Source organism: Lepisma saccharinum, chromosome 8, assembly GCF_977018435.1.
Source record: "Lepisma saccharinum chromosome 8, izLepSacc3.1, whole genome shotgun sequence".
NCBI lineage: Eukaryota > Metazoa > Arthropoda > Insecta > Zygentoma > Lepismatidae > Lepisma > Lepisma saccharinum.
The window spans coordinates 89,522,574-89,540,301 of NC_139236.1; the positions used below are offsets into that span (position 1 = coordinate 89,522,574).

A 17,728-nucleotide genomic window follows, 5' to 3' on the forward strand; every position below is an offset into this window, starting at 1 on the left:
TAATTTTTATATTTTAAATTAACTTAATGACCTCCGACACACATACTTAACCTTCATTTCATATTTTTAAACTTTTGGAAAATGGACTTTGTTTACAAAGCCCCTCCCCCTGATAACCCGTGAGCCCCACCTGGAGGTGAGTTCTAGCTAAGGGCCTGATAAGATGTACACTTAGGCCTTTATCTTATCAGTTTCTGTTAAATCTCCACGAGCCTATCAACGTCGCAATTAAACATGTAATACAGAAAGTCGATACAATCTACAATTCTGAGTGATTGCGTATTAAAAGTGCTTAAATTCTCAATCTTTTCTGCACTATAAGAGTGAAATACTTCTTTCAAATATCAGTTTTCATTCCAGAAATGCGTAGCGTCGTCGCCTTGTAATCAAGGGGTCCCGGGTTCGATACCCGGTGGTGGCACAAGTGGTTCGGAACCCACTTTAAACTGTAGGTCCAGTCCCGATTAGCCTTACTGTGCATAAAGTGGACTTAAAACAACAAATCAAATCAAATCATTCCAGAAATGCAGGGCCTCCCCGATGGTGCAGTGGTAGCGCCGTCGCCTTGTAATCAAGGGGTCCCGGGTTCGATACTCCGTGGAGGCACACAGTGGTTCAGATCCCACTTTAAACTGTAGGTCCAGTCCCGATTAGCCTTACTGTGCATAAAGCGGACTTAAAACACAAACTCAAACTCGTTCCAGAAATGCAAAATAATCTCCTGATGGAGAAATATTGTTTAGAATTTGAGGTTTTACTATGTTCAGAAATGGCGAACATTTCCCATATCAATCTCACTTCAGTCCAACAGAAAAAAAATCATATTTAAATATAACAGCTCTATTGAAATGGTTTCTTATATTTTTGTAAACTACATTTTTTTACACATCTTCCTCTGTGTCTGTAACATTCTACTGCAAGGAATATTTAGTAACTAGAAGTTAGAACTGTATTTAGGTGGTTAAAGAGTAAAGTTTAATTGATGTTTTTTTGCAGTGTTAAGTAGATTTTTCAGTCTCATACATATGTGAATATAGTACTCATTATTTCAGTCTTTCACACTAATATCTTCATCTAGAGGGAGATTTGATTGAGTTAATAACTTTATTTGCAAAAAGGCATTTACTGCATTTGAAAAACTTAAACATTGATTGCTATATTCTAGAAATAAACCACTCATCCTTGTACACAGAAAGTAGTGTATTGGAGACTATTGGAAATATTTTTTGTGTTCAGTGATGCAGTTACATTATTCACTTCTGATAAATATTTTAAATTTTAATTATAATGTTCATGCACTTAGCTTCTTGCTATTTTCTGCACATTCTTTGATGGATTTGCTCATTCATTACTCATTTTTAAGTAACAGTGCTGTTGTGCCAGCAGATTGTTATGTTATGTAAAAGCTCTCTTTTTCCAATTAATATCTAGCTGGATAATTAGAATTGCAGCAAAATTTGTGAAAATGTTGCTGGCTGCCTCTCCCCTCATATACACACGTGGGTAAGACAAGCAATGGTTTGTGTGAAGGGACAGGGGGTGATCAAGTTACAATAACCTAAGTTTTCGGAAAAAAAATATCGGATGCATGAAGACATCGCAAAGCATACGACTATTATATTACACTTGAAATGAAAGTCATACTGTACCCATTTACAAAAGCACGTATCCCTTAGCATGGCCAAAATTTTTTAAAAAAGGTGATAATTTAACATCCTCCATTTGGGTGCCACTAGACCTAAAAACACCCCACACGAAGTTTGAGACCAGAGCTGGGTGGGCGCCGGGGCCGCTTCCATCGTTAGAAAAGTTCCCGGATTTGAACCGGCCGGGGATCGAACCCGGGACCTTTAGCATGGTAGCCAGTCGCGTTACCGACTGAGCCACCGCGGTATGAGTTTAATTCACAATAACTTTATACTGACAAAGCTGATACGGCTCAATATTGTGCCATATCCTCCATAATCCTTTACTACATAGAGATATGCAGTAGATCCTTCATAAAATATATATTTAAAACACGTTGACTGCCATGAGACCGGAAAGTGGGTCTCAAGTATCGCCATTCGTGAAGCCGTGATACCCGCTTTGTGTCTGACGAAGAAATTAAAATTAAAACTATATTCTGTGTGATTGAACGTGCAGATTGCATTTCGTGCAATATTTTATGGAGGATGCACTTTTGTTGTTGTATGTTTTCTTGTTCTGTTGACGATGTATGAACAAGAAGCAGAAACTGTGCGTGCAATACTGGACGAGCTTGAAAGTTCAAGTTACGGAAGTTCGTTATTTGAAGAAACAGAAATTATACTTTTTAATAAAAATGTGAGACACAGAAATGGGTCGCATGGCCCTTTGATCTACATTCTCTTCTGCAGGCCACGAAACCCAAAACTGGGTCACAAATTTCAATTGAATTTTCAACGGTTTTTTGGCTTGTTTTGAAATTCCTTGTGCTTCACAGATCTAATGACACCAACTTGATCCATTTTCACAAATTGTTTTTACTTGGCCCCACTATGTCATTCACACAATCTGGCCTTGGCAGTCAATGTGTTGAAAGCTTCTAATCATTGCCTCCACCCTCTTGATTAATCACATCCAAGGCAGACCTTATCATTGTTTTATACAACTTTGTTTGTTTTCCTTATGAGATCATGCAACTTGATTCCTATTTTAATCTAAGATTCCATTTGCTATCATGTTTTGTTAAAGTATTGCTTAACAATAAATTTCCTATCTATATTGGTGTTGTGTACTTCGCCCCCAAATCAACTAAGGCATTGTATGACAAATTTTACGACTTTGTTGAAACCCATACTAAACCAGGAGATAAAATACTAATCTGTGGTGACTTTAATTTACCAGAGATTACAAGTGTAGACGCAGATTTATTAAGTCTTACACCAGTGTGTCAAGATCTACAACTTTTTGTCTTACCATGCTCTCAGGAACGCAAACAATATTCAAAATGTAAACAATAGGTTACTTGACCTTATATTAACGAATGTTAGTAATGTAGATGTAAGCAGAGAGTTGCACCCTCTCCTACCGGAAGACACACATCACCCCTCAATAATAACTGAGATCCAATGCCATTCCGTAAAATCAAATAAAAGGTCAAAACAAAACTTTTCCACCTACAACTTTAAGAAAGCCGACTATTCTAAACTCTACAGATTGGTATCACAAACGGATTGGACGCTAATAAATAGCGCCGATAACGTAAAATGAAGCGGTTGATATTTTCTACGGATTAATTTATGACATATTTCATGAGTGCGTTCACCTTAAAAAATTACAGAACTCAACATACCCTTGCTGGTTTACGCCTGCTATAGTGAAAAATATTAATGCTAAATTTTACCACAGGTTAAAATGGAAGAAAAGTATTACAAACAAAGAATACCATAGGGAAAAATTCCTTCTGCTCCACGCACAGATTGAGAAAGACATAACTGTAGCTCACACTAATTACATAAAACAGTCTGAAGACCAGATAAGCGCCGACCCTTCGCGATTCTGGTTCTATATCAAAAGTAAAAAGTCCCATCAAAACTGCTAAGCTATTAAAGTCGGTGCAGACATATTGACAGACGAAAATGATATCGCGAATTCCTTTGCAACTTACTTTCATTCTGTGTACGCAGCCGAAAGTGCTAAATATGACGTAAATAATCTGAAAATAGCAATTTCTAAGGAACAACTTGGTATTTTCACTTTGCGCAACATCCGCGTAAGCGAAGTAGAAGCTTCGACACCAAGCTCAAATTTAATAAGCATATTGAAACTGTTACTAACGATGCTTTCAGAAACTTAGGTTTCATAATCCGGTCAAGCCACGACCACGAAAATAGAACCAGTGAAAATACTTTACTATTCCCTCGTACGGTCAAAACTAGAATATGCGTCAGTAATCTGGAATCCCACTCAAATAGACTTAATTCATAAACTAGAACGTATTCAGTCAAAGTTTCTTAGATATCTCAAATTCAAAGCCTGTGGAGAATATCCAACATTCGATTCATACGATAGTCTAGTCTCAGAGACCAACTTCAGCAAACTAGCACTCCGACGACAAGTAAATGACCTGCTCTTTCTGTATAAAGTAATTAACAGTATAATAGACGATTCCAACTTATTGTCAGCCGTATGTATCGTTTAATGTTCCCAGTTCCAAAACACGCCCCAAGCACAAAATCTTTCATTGCCAGAGAGCGAAAACTTCAATTCTTTCTACCTCTCCGGTGTGAAGAGCGTGCAACTCTTTCAACACAATTTCATGTGTAAATAACACAATTGATATTTTTGCAATGAATTTATACAATTTTAAAAATACTATTACTGGAACACTGAATCAATTGTAGTAATATTGTGTAATTAGAGCACTATAATTGGGCTATGCCTGTTGAGCTCTATCAATAAATAAATAAATAAATAAATAATCTCTAATTTTTCCTGTCAAATAAACACTTTTCCTCTATGAAAAAACATTAAGTTAACTGCAAAGGATGTCATCATCATCATCGCGATTTTCTGCCTCTGGCTGGGTCGGCATACAAGTCAAGCCTCTCCATTTCTTCTGGTCTTACACCAGTCCTCTCTTTCCACGGTGTTCCAATCTTGTCCTAACACTCTCCACTATCTGCTCTTTCCACCGACATCTTGGTCTCCCTTTGGCCTTACTCTCACTCCCTGTGCATTGTGTGCTCTTACTGGCTGTCTTTCTGCACTCATCCTCTTCATGTGTCCGGACCATCTCATCTGTGCCTGATCTCTTCTGAAGCTTCACCACACCCACTATCTGTCGGATCTCCTCATTCCTTATTCTATCCCTTCTAGTCTTCCCCAATATACTCCTTAAAATTTCATCTCCACTGCCTGCATCTTTCTTTTCTCTCTCTCTGTCATTGTCCAAGTCTCTGCTCCGTACATAATTATTGGCACATAGTATGTGTTGTATATTACCTTCTTGCATTTCATAGGTACATCCCTGTTCCGTATTAATCTTCGAACACTTTGATATAGTCCACCATTCATTTGTCCTCTTCTGTTTACCTCCTCATCTATTCTTCCACTTCTCTCAATTATGCTTCCTAGATATTTGAAGCTCTCCACTACCCACAAGTCTTTCGTGTCCATCTTTATTCTTGGTTCATTTCTGGCTGTTTCTTGTTTTATTAGTACCTCGCTCTTTTCTGCACTGAATTTCATTCCTGCTCTTCTGATTTCTCATTCCAAATCTGTCTATGTACTTCTTCTTCCCTGTTTCCTCATATTACAAAGTCATCAGCGAACAACAGGGCCTTCATCCCTTCCTCTCCTATCTTCTTCTCCACCTCTTCGTTAATTGCATCCATTATAATTATGAAGAGCAGTGAGGAAAGAGCACTTTCCTGTTTTAGTCCATTGCTTATACTGAACCACTCCAATCTTCCCACTGGTGTCTTCACACTGATCTGGTTGGTCTTGTATGTGCTCTGCACTCTACACACTATCTCTTCCTCGACTCCTTTCTCTCTTAGAGCCTTCCAAATCTTTGATCTGTCCATGTATATCGTATGCCTTTTATATATCTAGGAATGGCATAATCAAATCATTTCCATACTCATAGTGCCTTTCCTGCATTTGCCTTATGGTGAATATCAGATCTACTGTTGATCTGCCTCTTCTAAATCCATACTTTTCCTCTCTCATGTTCAGCTCTGTTACTTCCCTTATTCATTTCTCTAATATTTTCTCATACACCTTTGCTGAGTGGCACATTAGTGTTATTCCTCTGTGGTTTTTGCATTTCTTTCTGACACTCTTCTTGAATATGGGAACTATTAGTCCCTTTGTCCAATCTCTTGGCACTTCTCTCTCTTGCCACACTGTTTTCAACACTCTGTACAGCCACTGCACATCAATCACTCCTGCTCCTAATATAATTTCCACTAGCACTTCACCTACTTCAAGTGCTCTACCTCTCTTCATTCTCTTCAGTGCTTTCTCTACTTCTTTCCATGTGAGATTCATTTTTTTCTTCCTGTTTTCTTTTTCCTTCACTTCTTCATGTTCATTTCCTTTTTTCACGTTCAGCAACTTCTTGAAATGATTTCTCCACATTCTCCTTATTTCTTCATCCTCTACTACAACGTTTCCCCTTTCATCCCTTAGCTTATAGCCGTCTCCTCTTTCTCTTCTCCTTTCTCTCACTAATCCATACAATACTTTTTTGTTCCCATCTACATCTTTTTCTAGCACTTTGGCCCATTCTTCCATCCACTTTCATCTTTTCTCCTTTACTACTGCTCTTGCCTCTTTCTTCTTTTCCACGTACTCTTTCGTGTATTTTGTGATTTTACTTTATCCACTTTCTAAATGCATAATTTTGCACAGGATGCTTACAATTCAAATATTTAATTTTATCTTCATTTATTGTAAGTTACATTTTTGTGCTACAGTGAGAAGTTCAACAACTGCATAACATAATTCCCTTGATGTTAAATGATAGTAACAAAGACATAAAAATATAATATATGTTATTTATTCACTGTGCCAGTACTTTTGACATACTTGTCTCCCAATATATTCATTGCAGACTTTTGTTGTAAATTTGTTACTTCTATTGAATTTAAACATTAATTGAGGTTTGGGGAGTCAAATTCAGTCACAAATTCAGTGAAATTCAGCCACAGTAACTGTAGACATTGTCTTCAGTAATTTATCTATATACTTTTACACTGTTTGTAACAAAGTCATTAACATGCAAAAACACATACACGAGCACAAAAGAAGTGAAAATCTTAATCATTCTTAATGTTAAGGCTTCAGAAGTGAGTATTCAAAAAATACAGAAAATAATCACACGGTAGCAAATATTCTTCAGACGTCAGTCTAAGTTAATTGTAATGATGAGAGTGGATTATTAACTAATGGAATTGACAAGAGAACGAACACAAAAAATATCTGTGCTTTACCTGGGGTTGTTAAACACAGCACCAAATAAGTTGACATTTATTTAAAAATGTGTTTGTAATCATTACAGAATGGATTTTAAGGTGCAAAATTATGATCAGGAAAGGGTAAAAAAAAGGTTCTGAAAATGTTTTCAAAAAGGTGCAAGAAAGATGCTGATAAAATGCCTTTATTCAGATCTAAACCAGTTACATTAACATTCTTTATTCAACACCGTAGCAAATAATATAATTTATGGTAAACATGTTATAATTTATATTGAGCCATTTTATAGCTCTCGTTCTGCTCTACAAAACAAGACTATGGGATTTTATGTAGTTGCTCAAGAAGAGTGAGAAAGCATTTATTTTTCTGTCCAATTTTTTAACAAAACTTGAAAGACATGGAAGCAAAAAAGTACTGAAGCATAAAAGAGGGGGTAATAAGGGGATAAATGTGTTAATCTCACGAAAAGGTGCAACAAAGTGTGTACTTGATTTCATGTCCTAAAATACATATCTCAAACGATCGGTATGAAAACAGCTATCCATTTCCTAGTAAACATCTGCTGTTTGGATCTTGCTCATAAGTCAAATATTTTTATCAGTTCCCCCAATAAAAGGAAACTGTTCCATAAGATTCCTTTGTGTCTGAACATATTGAGTCAGCTCATAACTTTGCTCCCGAAGGTTCAAGATTTGAGTTCTGACCTGAGTATGAGTGTTTCTTCGTGAGTGTCTCTTCATCAATCTAATCATCATTCATCCCTGCTGTGGTGGATAGTCAAAAAAGGAGGAAAAGTACTGAAATAAATATAAAGATAGCAGAGGCGTGGCGTGCATGTAGCCGGTGTTACCGCAGGTAACAGCAAAATGTAAAGAATTAAAAAGTTGTTTCAATAAAATGACAACATTGTTAAATATGTTAATGAACACCGTTGCCGTCGAGTAGATATTGCCTAGGACATGTTTTCTGGAGCCGACAGAAGCGAAGAGGGAGGCCGTTCCGTTACCCTGAAGAGGCAACAAGGGATAAGAAGGCGCCAATGCAAGGAAAGAGCGGGGAAGGACTTTGGGGCATATTAATGTGCTATGGGGTTATTCATATGCCTGTTAAGGGGCCCTGTTGCCGTTCAGACCTACCGGGTCAGCCAGTGTTGTCACATCGGATTAGCAGAAAAGAGCTATGGCTAAATCCCGCCTAAAAATAGGAATACCGTTTCTGTGAAGCAACTAGAGGTAGACTGCAGAGCCAAGGCTGAATTGAACTACAACTGGGACCAGTTAGGTAATAGACGAAAATATAGTTCCTTGGTGTGATTCGTGATTTGGACAAACCTTGTTCCAAAATACTAAGTTGGCAACAGTAGTACGTACAGCTGGGCTTCCCTTCCACAAAGGAGCGGAGTTATGTCGTCTGCTCAGTGCTCACCACACAAACGTCAAACTGACCCGAGAAAACTGTGGATCTTCTTCTTCCCCTTCGCACCTCATTGCAAAGAAACAGAGACAGATGAAAAATTGACAAGGGTCTGCCACTATTCATAGGATTTTCGTGGTAACTGTCTCGCGAGTGGTACTTCTTTTTAGAAGTGTTTGTGGCTAAATCACTGTGCTGCTTGCAAAACAAGAACGAAATGAACAAATATCTAGCTCGAAGACATGTTTTCTTTACGGGGGGGGGGGGGGGGCAATAAAGTCTAGGAGGAATAATTGTCGTACTGATAACCGGTAACACTTTTGAAAAAGTCACGCCACACCACTGAAAGATAGTGTGTTTGAAGTAGCCAGGAGAATTTCTGTTGTCGATTTGTTTAATTTTGCTTTGCTTTTCTGACAAATTTTGGGTAATCACGAAGATGAATAGTGATAAGTTGAAATTGATGAAAGGACGATCACAAACACACATTGACAGGACAAAAGCCCCACAGAGGAATATACTGGGTGTAGGCCCAAGTGCCAGAGCCTAATTAGTCTGAAACAATGCAGTCCAGATTGTGTTACGTGGAAGAGAGGTTGTGTCTTTCGAAGAGGTCACCCATTACACCCAAGAACATTTATGTTTGTCCTTTGTCCTCATCATCATTGTTAATTACTTCTTACTTCATCATATGGTGCTCACCTCTATGACAGAGTTCTTAGCTTAGCATGCTATGCCTGGGTTTGAATCCCAGTCTGGGCAAGGGTATACTTCATGAATTTCTTCATATCATCATTCATTCTCATTGACAAGATTAGCCAAAAGTGGCAGAAAAATTATGCTAAATAACAAATCAAATCAAATGGTCATGTAGTGGTGGTACAACAAACACACCTAACGTGGGGGCCAGAAGCTAGGTAACTTTGAACAAAGCAAATTCCTTTCTAATTACATGTACTCGTATTATGACCTTATGACCTAATATGTTGGTGATCGTAAAATGTGAGTTATTGTTTTCAATGGTCTGAAACCAAGGAGATAATTTTGCTTTTATCGTGTTGTGTATTTTTAAAAATCTGTTGGGTCATCCATTATCATTACAATTGAAACAATACCTGCAATTTCGTCATCGCCTTGTAATCAAGGGGTCCCGGGTTCGATACCTGGTGGTGGCACAAGTGGTTCGGATCCCACTTTAAACTGTAGGTCCAGTCCCAATTAGCCTTAATGTGCATAAAGTGGACTTAAAACACCTAATCAAAAAAATCAAAATACCTGCAATTTTCTTCACAGGAGAAGCAGAGGCCAACTGGACTGCAGTCTTGCCTTTGCGACAAGTCAGTCTCGGAACCTGAATCGATAGGAGAGAAATTCGTGTGTGGCAAGCCTGACCTTCAGAGAACATCTACCTCCTGCTCTCCACTGTGTGCCCCACCAAGAAAAGTAAGTGAATGTCTTTACTAGTGCCTAATTTAGGGTCTGTAATGCCCTAGGTTTAAACATTTATTGCAACCTCCCCTGCTCCTCCATGTCTCTAATATTTCAGAACGGCATTATCAGAATATTTTCAGAAAGCAAAGTCTACGTATGTCATTGACAAAAATTTGGCAAAAGTTCGGTTTAAGTCCATTTTATGATCAGATAAACTATATCATTTATTTATTAATCCCATAGTTCTTTTTATGGGGAGCTCAGGGGCATTTTCACAAACTTATGAAGAAAATGTACAAAACAAATATTAACTGTTACGAAAAACAAGAAGTACCTATGCAGTGACATTATTTTTATATACTACAACGTAGGAATTAAGAACTATGCTAAATATAGAAGATATAAATTAATTTGTTTAGAGGAAAAGAATGGAATATTTCAATATGACATACAATTTTGCAAATAAATCATGAAGTGTGTGATTTCTTTGTTTGTTGACTATTTGCCTATTGTCTTGAATGTAATTGTGGCCTCAGTGCACCCTCGATGTAGCCTAGGAGCCTACCAGTTAATATGGCACTGGCCTTTACTGCTGATTTCTGCATTTGGTGGGGACGGTTGCGTTTGGAAATGATTTATTTCTTTTAACTTGCAACTCTTACAAGAAAATTAGCACACTTTGTATTGTTTGTTATGTTCCGGTCCCTTAATGAAACTTTTATTTGTAAATTAGAGAAAATTGAGACTACAGTTTTAACTGATTAGTAATAATCAGAATAAAGTTACAGTCATTTAGTTTTAAGCATCATATTTGTAGTTTCCTGTTCCTGTTTATAATTGATTGCCTCGTTTATAACTTCAAAAACTATAGTTTTCGTAAGTGAATGCTTTGAGTCCATGATGCATGAAAATTTGAACAAGATTTTATAAGTTCTTTAGTTCTATACATTTTGTGAAGATACAATACATATGTACCTTCCAGCACGTGCTGTTATGTGTACCTTAAAAAAATTGTGAGTATCCTGAATGTGGTTCCAGTTCACCAGAACCCCATTAGACTGCAGTGTTGCTTTGTCAAAGGTATGCTGCAAGTAAGAGAAGTGTATGCCTGAGTAGCTTCTAGACTTTAGGACAAAACAGGTTATGAAGATTGTAGGAACATTGGAGCAGTTAACTTGAAGCTGCTCCTACTTACTTATTTACCGCGCGAAGTTTCAATATGATTGTTGTCAAATAAGATAAAATTTTATCCTCAGGGACTGAATCAAGTGAGCCATAGCTTCTTATTCTTTATGTCCATAATATGCTGAAAATGGCAAATCCTGAACATGTATACATACTGTTGACACAAATTTGTGGCTTCATTGTACTTAGGAAGCAAGACATACAAACTCTCTATCTATTCCATGCAAAATTTAAAACAGAAAAAACTATATTTTTTATGCAACAGAAACAAGATTTGAAGAATGGGTTTATTAATTCATTCATGTATTTTCATTCCCAGGAACCGTCGCCAAGAAGGAGACATTCGTCAATGTCACAAACTGACTGTTCATGTGGAAAACCACAAGATACGCCACCGTGTGGCTTTGAGAAGTACAGAAGATCAATGGTAATTATCAAATACATTATACTACATGATATGATTGTAAGTAATAATACTTGAATATATCGATTAAATTGTTTCCTTTCTAAGTCTACTGATGCAGATGGTGATGTTCTCCTCCATCTTCTGCCTGCCAAGGAGCTGCAGAATCTGTTTTGTTTATTCTTTCTTCACACTTGGCAGGAAGAATGAGATGAGGTAATGGGGGAAAAGCTTCACTCTTCCTGGTTCCTCGTACCGCCTATCCTGTCAAGAAGTATTTCTAACTCGGCTGCAGATTGGACACATCCATGGTCACTTGCTGCAAGGGCTGGGCCCTCCAATGTGCCTTGTCGGTAATGTTATTTTAATTGTTTGGCATATTCTCCTCAAATGTGGCGATTTTACATTTCTCAAACAGACTTTTAATCTTCCCAACTGTTTATCATTCCTGTTGGGAGATGACGACAGTGTTTTAAGTATTAAGTTTTCGAGAAAAGCAGGCCTCTTACACTGTTTCTGAGAATATAATAATTTCAAGCTACCACCACATCCAATTGTGAGAAACTACAACAATTTTGCGCCAAAAGAATAACAAATAGTTACAAAATAAAATATATTGTACATGGTGCTTAATGTGGAAATTCCTAGCTTGGGGGGGGATGTTTTTTGAGGATAGATGATGGGTCCTTGTATGAATCAACATGGAGACAATGCAGTAGATAGGGGATGCCTATCAGCCATTTCACAGAAAATGAACCTAGATTGTCCTGACCTAACAGTGCTTTCAAGGTTTCTCTGTTGGTTACCACTTCAAAGTTGAATTGGTAAAAACACATTCCAGACTGCTGACCCTTAGTACTACATGATATGCTTCATTACTTTGTATCATGCTGTATTTATGAAGAGATAATTGTTTTATGCATTGCTACGGTCAAGACACCTAGGCTCACTTTCTATGGAATGACCCTATGCAAATCATCCTAGTGGGGGGATGCTTTGTGAAACTTTTATTAACTGGGTCCCTCCCCCCCCCCCCCTTTGATCGTTGATTGTACAGAGTATTACTTTGTAACTACATCTTTGTACATGGAGAATGCTTAACTATTTTAAAACTTACCTGCCACTGTTATGTACCCAGAAGTTACTGCAAAAACATTGGGAACGAGAAAATTTCATTAACAATCAGCCAAGAAAGATAATTCACTGAGTAATAAATTCACAAATATATATACATTCCATTTTCATCAATTTTTTTTCTTCTATTTCCATGTAGTCAAGAACGTTTGAAGAGGACAGTGAGAACACAATGAAAAATATAGTTCCCTGTGAGCCTCCTTGCGGAAAGGGGTCAGCCAGCAGGACCCGCCCCCTCGTATGCACGCCCCTCAACTGCCCTCGGCTGGCAGCCGCAAAGGTTGAAAGCGTATGCATGACAGAAAGAAGTAGCAGCAGATGCCCACCATGTTGTGGAGGAGTGTCGCAAGCACCAATCTGTCCAGGTAAGTGCTTTAAGAAAATTGGAATCCCTTAAAGCCTTCTTGGTTGAGTGGTTAGTGTAGCATCTATGAATATCATAACTAAGTATACTAACAGTTTGTTTGTTACAGTTTTTATTTTAAATCCACTTTATGCACAGAAAGGCTAATTGAGACTGGATTGGATAGGCCTTATAATACTGTTATTTGTTTGTTTGGTTGATTTTACTTCACTTTTCTGTCACTTTTGGCCAATCACGATGATGAGGATGAGTACGATGATATTTCTGAAGGGGCACACACAAAAAGACCCATGACCAGGCTGGGATTCAAAATTGGGACCCCTAGCATCATAGTACACTGTGCTAAGCACTCTGCCATGGAGGTCAAATTCTCTGTCACGTTGCTTTCTCAATTACTAACTGCAACAATTTATGTGCCAGATAAGTATCATAATAAAATATAGGAATATGTATTACACCATCTGTTCTTTTTCAGCTAAAGCAAGAGGAAGCTGGTGAGATTTTCAATAACGCTTTGAAAGAGAGAGGGAAGCATATGTGAGTATGTAAAACTAACATTATGTTCAATATGTAAGTTAAGTATAATTAGGATACAGTAGAAACATTTCTGTGCAGACTAATATAAAATTTATAATTGTACTGTAGTTGGCAATTAAGTTTATTCTGTTATGTCCAATAGGACAAAATCTTGAAGTTGAGGGTATGGACCACCATATTCTTTTAAAGAAAAAAGTATGTAATTTATTGAAATGTTGTAGAACTCTTCTCCTACTCAACCACCTTGCCTCATTGTGAAGCAGTAGGTCACCATGTTGAAAACCCATCAGCCAGCACTTGCAATATGCATCTTTGTATACCCTGTCTCAGTTTTCTCTGGAGCAGGCGAATGAAAACAAGTCTCTGCGCAATTAGTGACAAAAGATGGATCCACCAATAAACATGTGAGAGGGAACTGTATAGCAACTGCAGTTACCAGCCTTCGCAGCAGCATGTACTGCTTCGTCCTGCCCACTCTATTTCCTCCCTTTCCCTGACGACAAGTGCAGCATTGCTCCAAAGATAACTGAGACAGGGTATAGACTATAGAGCCTGTGCTCTCTGTTTACAATTTTCACAAATTTCGTAGTCATTCATTTTCAAAATCTTTCCACCCAGTACATATTGGTGAATAATGCAGTGATAGGAAACAAATTGGGGAAGGCTTTTATCTTCGTGGCACAATGCTACGAGTCCTTAATCATCTCCAACCATAGCTGGCGTGGGATGCCATTTGTTGACAAGCCGACCATTTTACACACAGGAATATTCACCATGGAAATAAATGTTTTAATCTTTGAATACTGTCTCATAGTATACCCTTCTAGATCAATGATCTACATCGGCTCTTCTTTTGTTTTGAAATCACTAAACACCATCTTCATGAAAACAGCCAATTGAGCAGTATCAACTACATCTGTAGATTCATCAAGCTGAAGTGAAAAGTATTGGCAGATATCACACTGTTCAGTTGTGAAAAATCACTTAAGCTCAGTGCATCTGATTACTGTGTTGGCAGAAAGCTGAATAGATTTGATGGAATAAATTATTCCAGTTTTATTTTTAAGATTAACAAACAATGCATCAGGAGCATTTATACAGACTTCCTTTATTATGTCACCATCCTCGCATGGTTTCTTCTTTCAACACATGGTAGGATGACTCATCGCTGCTTTGTTTTTGTCTGTTGTGTTTGAAAAACAATGATTGTCAGCAGCCTCGCATTTTCTTTTCTCACAGCAGCGTGTTGGGGGAAAAGTATTTTCAGTTTGTGAATGAACTACTCTACAGTGCTGCTCAGTGTTTCCTTCCTTTTCCATGGCTACGCTTGTTTTGCACAACAAATACTTTTACACTGAATCGATGTAATGAAATAATCCTCCTCTCTCTCTACAAATGAAAAATGATAGCCCGTCTGTTGCCATTATTGTTTCAACCTTATACCAGACACAAGATGTGTCACTTTAAAATAACCAATATTCCTGGAAATTTTCCATGAGACACACGCTTCATTTGTACTGTGAAACTGCAGCAAGACTCCAAACAATTTTGCTAAATACCAGATACTAACTTGTACTAAGCAGGAAACAGCTTGGACATTTCATTGAGAAATTGAACACAAATTCGAGCAGGCATCAACATGGAACATGATGAAGAAATTTACTGTCTGTCCCAGTATATAGTACAACCACCTACGGAAAATCGTATACCATAACTGCCACTAAAGAATAGAATTCACTTCCAACTATCTAACATCCATCCAATGCCATAAGCTATTTTAAAATAAACTTAAATGTTATCAACTAGTAAGGCAGGGAAGCACTTAATCGCGAGAAGCTTCTCAATCATAAATATATCCATTGAACAACTATCAACTGTGTGCATATAATCTCTTATAGGTAATAATATACTAAACTTCATTATTATATTTCACTTTATTATTATTATTATTATTACATTATTCATTTTTTCAACTGACTAAGATATGTACTAAAGATGAAAGCAATGAACATTAGATACCTATGATCAATACTTTACATGTATATCTGATTCATTTTTTATTTTCAATTTATGTATTTTTGCTTTTTATATTCAAATCCTTTTCATATTGTACAATGCATATTCTTTATTCCTTCTTTGTATTGTATTAAATTCCCAGACAATGGTCTGTTGTAAGAATGGCCCATGAGGGCGAAACACGCCCACTTTAATAAAAATGATTTTATTATTATTATTGTAAAGGGAATGATTCTTGGACTCAGTGGAATGTAGGTGGGAAGGGGGGCAGGGGGTGTGCCATCAGCATGAAGATGCAATGTTGCCAAAGTTTTGTTCAATACTGCTTCACTTAATTACAATGTATTGTAGCGAACCCCTCGTAAGTTACCAGTAGCTAGATGGATTGGCGATCCCTGATCTAAATGAATCCACTAAAGAAGAAGCCAGGAATGAACTGAACTGAACCCTTACTGCTACATCTGCTAGATAGTTGTAGTCACAAAATAAATTTTCCATATTGAGTCTGAAAATAGTTTCTAGGCTTCGAGTCCTTAGCACTTGTGTTACGAAATATCAAGATTCTTATCTTTGGTTTTCTCTGCTCCAGGTATCTCAATATGTTTTCAAAATGTGCCCTAAAGAGAAGGTCAACATTCATTTACCAAGAGACGATTTGTAAATTTCGATGATAAGTTAACTGCAATAGTCTCCAGCATTCTACAAGATGTAGTTTCTTCACGAGTGAAGCATCAAAATAATAATGTATAAAATGCAATGCATCTTGTTTTATTCACTTTAACGTGGTTAATGATAGGATTATTGCATAATTCAATCATATATAGAATTCTGATCGTTTTGCTTAGCAAGTTCTATTTTCAGTTCATAACTTATATCCTCAACCATGCGAGAGGGGGGCGAGAGCGCAAGGGAGGTACAGGCAGAAACAGTGGCGGAGCGTGACCTTTCCAACAGTGTAAGCCTAGCATGATGAAGGTTATTTCCCGTTGTGCTTATTTTTGGGCTGACATGGTTAGTGATTTATCCATACACATCGACCCCCGCCCCCCCCCCCCCGAATTTTTTCAGAACACTTCCCTGGAATTTTTCACCAAATTAAAAATTCTGGATATCTGATAATTAAGTCAGTGTTATTCCTATCACAATGAGTAACGTAACGATAAAAAATATGCAAAAAATTGAATAATAGTAATAATAAACAAACGAAAACAGAAGGAAACAGAAAAGTGCTGAATACTTTTTACAACCGCATAACCAAGTATCAGCTCCGTATCATGAATCGCAAAATCGGCGCACTTTTCTGTTTCCTTCTGTTACTATGTCTGCTAGAGAAGGAAGGGGTGGGCCTACCTATATCCACAAGTTTCTTCTTGGCAGCAAAATCCTTGCTGGACAACGGCGTCTTCAACAAGTTCTCCACCCCACCGCACAATCACACTCATTTTATTCCATAATGCACTTCACATACTGTATCACACCACAGCACAGGGACGACAGTCCGCTTTTCAATAGATGGAATTCGCAAAAGCAATACCTCGAGACTTTAACAAACACACAGCAAGAAGGGGAAAACAAAAAGAACTAACTAACTAACTCTCTAGCCTTCTTAAACCCGAAGGTTCATGGCTGCAGCAACACAGGCCTTCCATGTTTCCCTATCTTGAGCAAGATCTATATACTCTTTTCCATCCCTACCGATTTCCCTTAGGTCCATCTCAACGTTGTCCCTCCATCTTCGTCTTGGCCTTCCTACAGGTCTCTTACCATCAGGTTTCCCAACAAGAATCCTGTAAACTCCTCTTTCCTCTCCCATTCGTGCCACATGGCCTGCCCACCTAAGTCTTCTTGATTTAATCATTCTAATAATATCTGGACTTGAATACAAATTATGTAGTTCTAAATTATGTAACCTTCTCCACTCACCTGTCTCCTCATCCCTTTTAGGTCCAAATATTTTCCTAAGGATCTTATTTTCAAATACTCTCAAGTTATGTTCCTCTTTCAATGTAAGGGACCAAGTTTCACATCCATATAATACTACAGGCAAAATTACTGTTTTGTATATTTTAACTTTTAGTTTCTTAGATATTAAACGAGAAGACAAAAGTTTATGCAGAGAGAAGTAACATGCATTTCCTGAATTAAGCCTACTTTTTATTTCCTCTTTAATATAATTTTCATTTGTTAATATTACTCCTAAGTATTTGAATTTGGAAACTGGTTCAAACGAGTTGTTATCAATAATTAGATTTTGATTATTACCTAACACTTGGTTTCGGCCTGTAAGCATATATTTAGTT

The 17,728-nt window shown here is 37.5% G+C and overlaps 1 protein-coding gene across 1 annotated transcript in view; it reads left to right on the forward strand.

Moving 5' to 3' along the window:
• LOC145991647 (uncharacterized) overlaps positions 1-16,152 on the forward strand; it is a 30,690-nt gene extending 14,538 nt beyond the window's left edge. Inside the window, exons 4-8 of the mRNA XM_083127707.1 lie at positions 9,652-9,801; positions 11,294-11,401; positions 12,651-12,876; positions 13,351-13,412; positions 16,018-16,152. Of these exons, the coding sequence (XP_082983833.1) occupies positions 9,652-9,801; positions 11,294-11,401; positions 12,651-12,876; positions 13,351-13,373 (507 nt within the window). The 3' untranslated portion in view covers positions 13,374-13,412; positions 16,018-16,152. The remainder of the gene's footprint in view (positions 1-9,651; positions 9,802-11,293; positions 11,402-12,650; positions 12,877-13,350; positions 13,413-16,017) is intronic.
• The last annotated feature ends 1,576 nt before the right edge of the window (positions 16,153-17,728 follow it).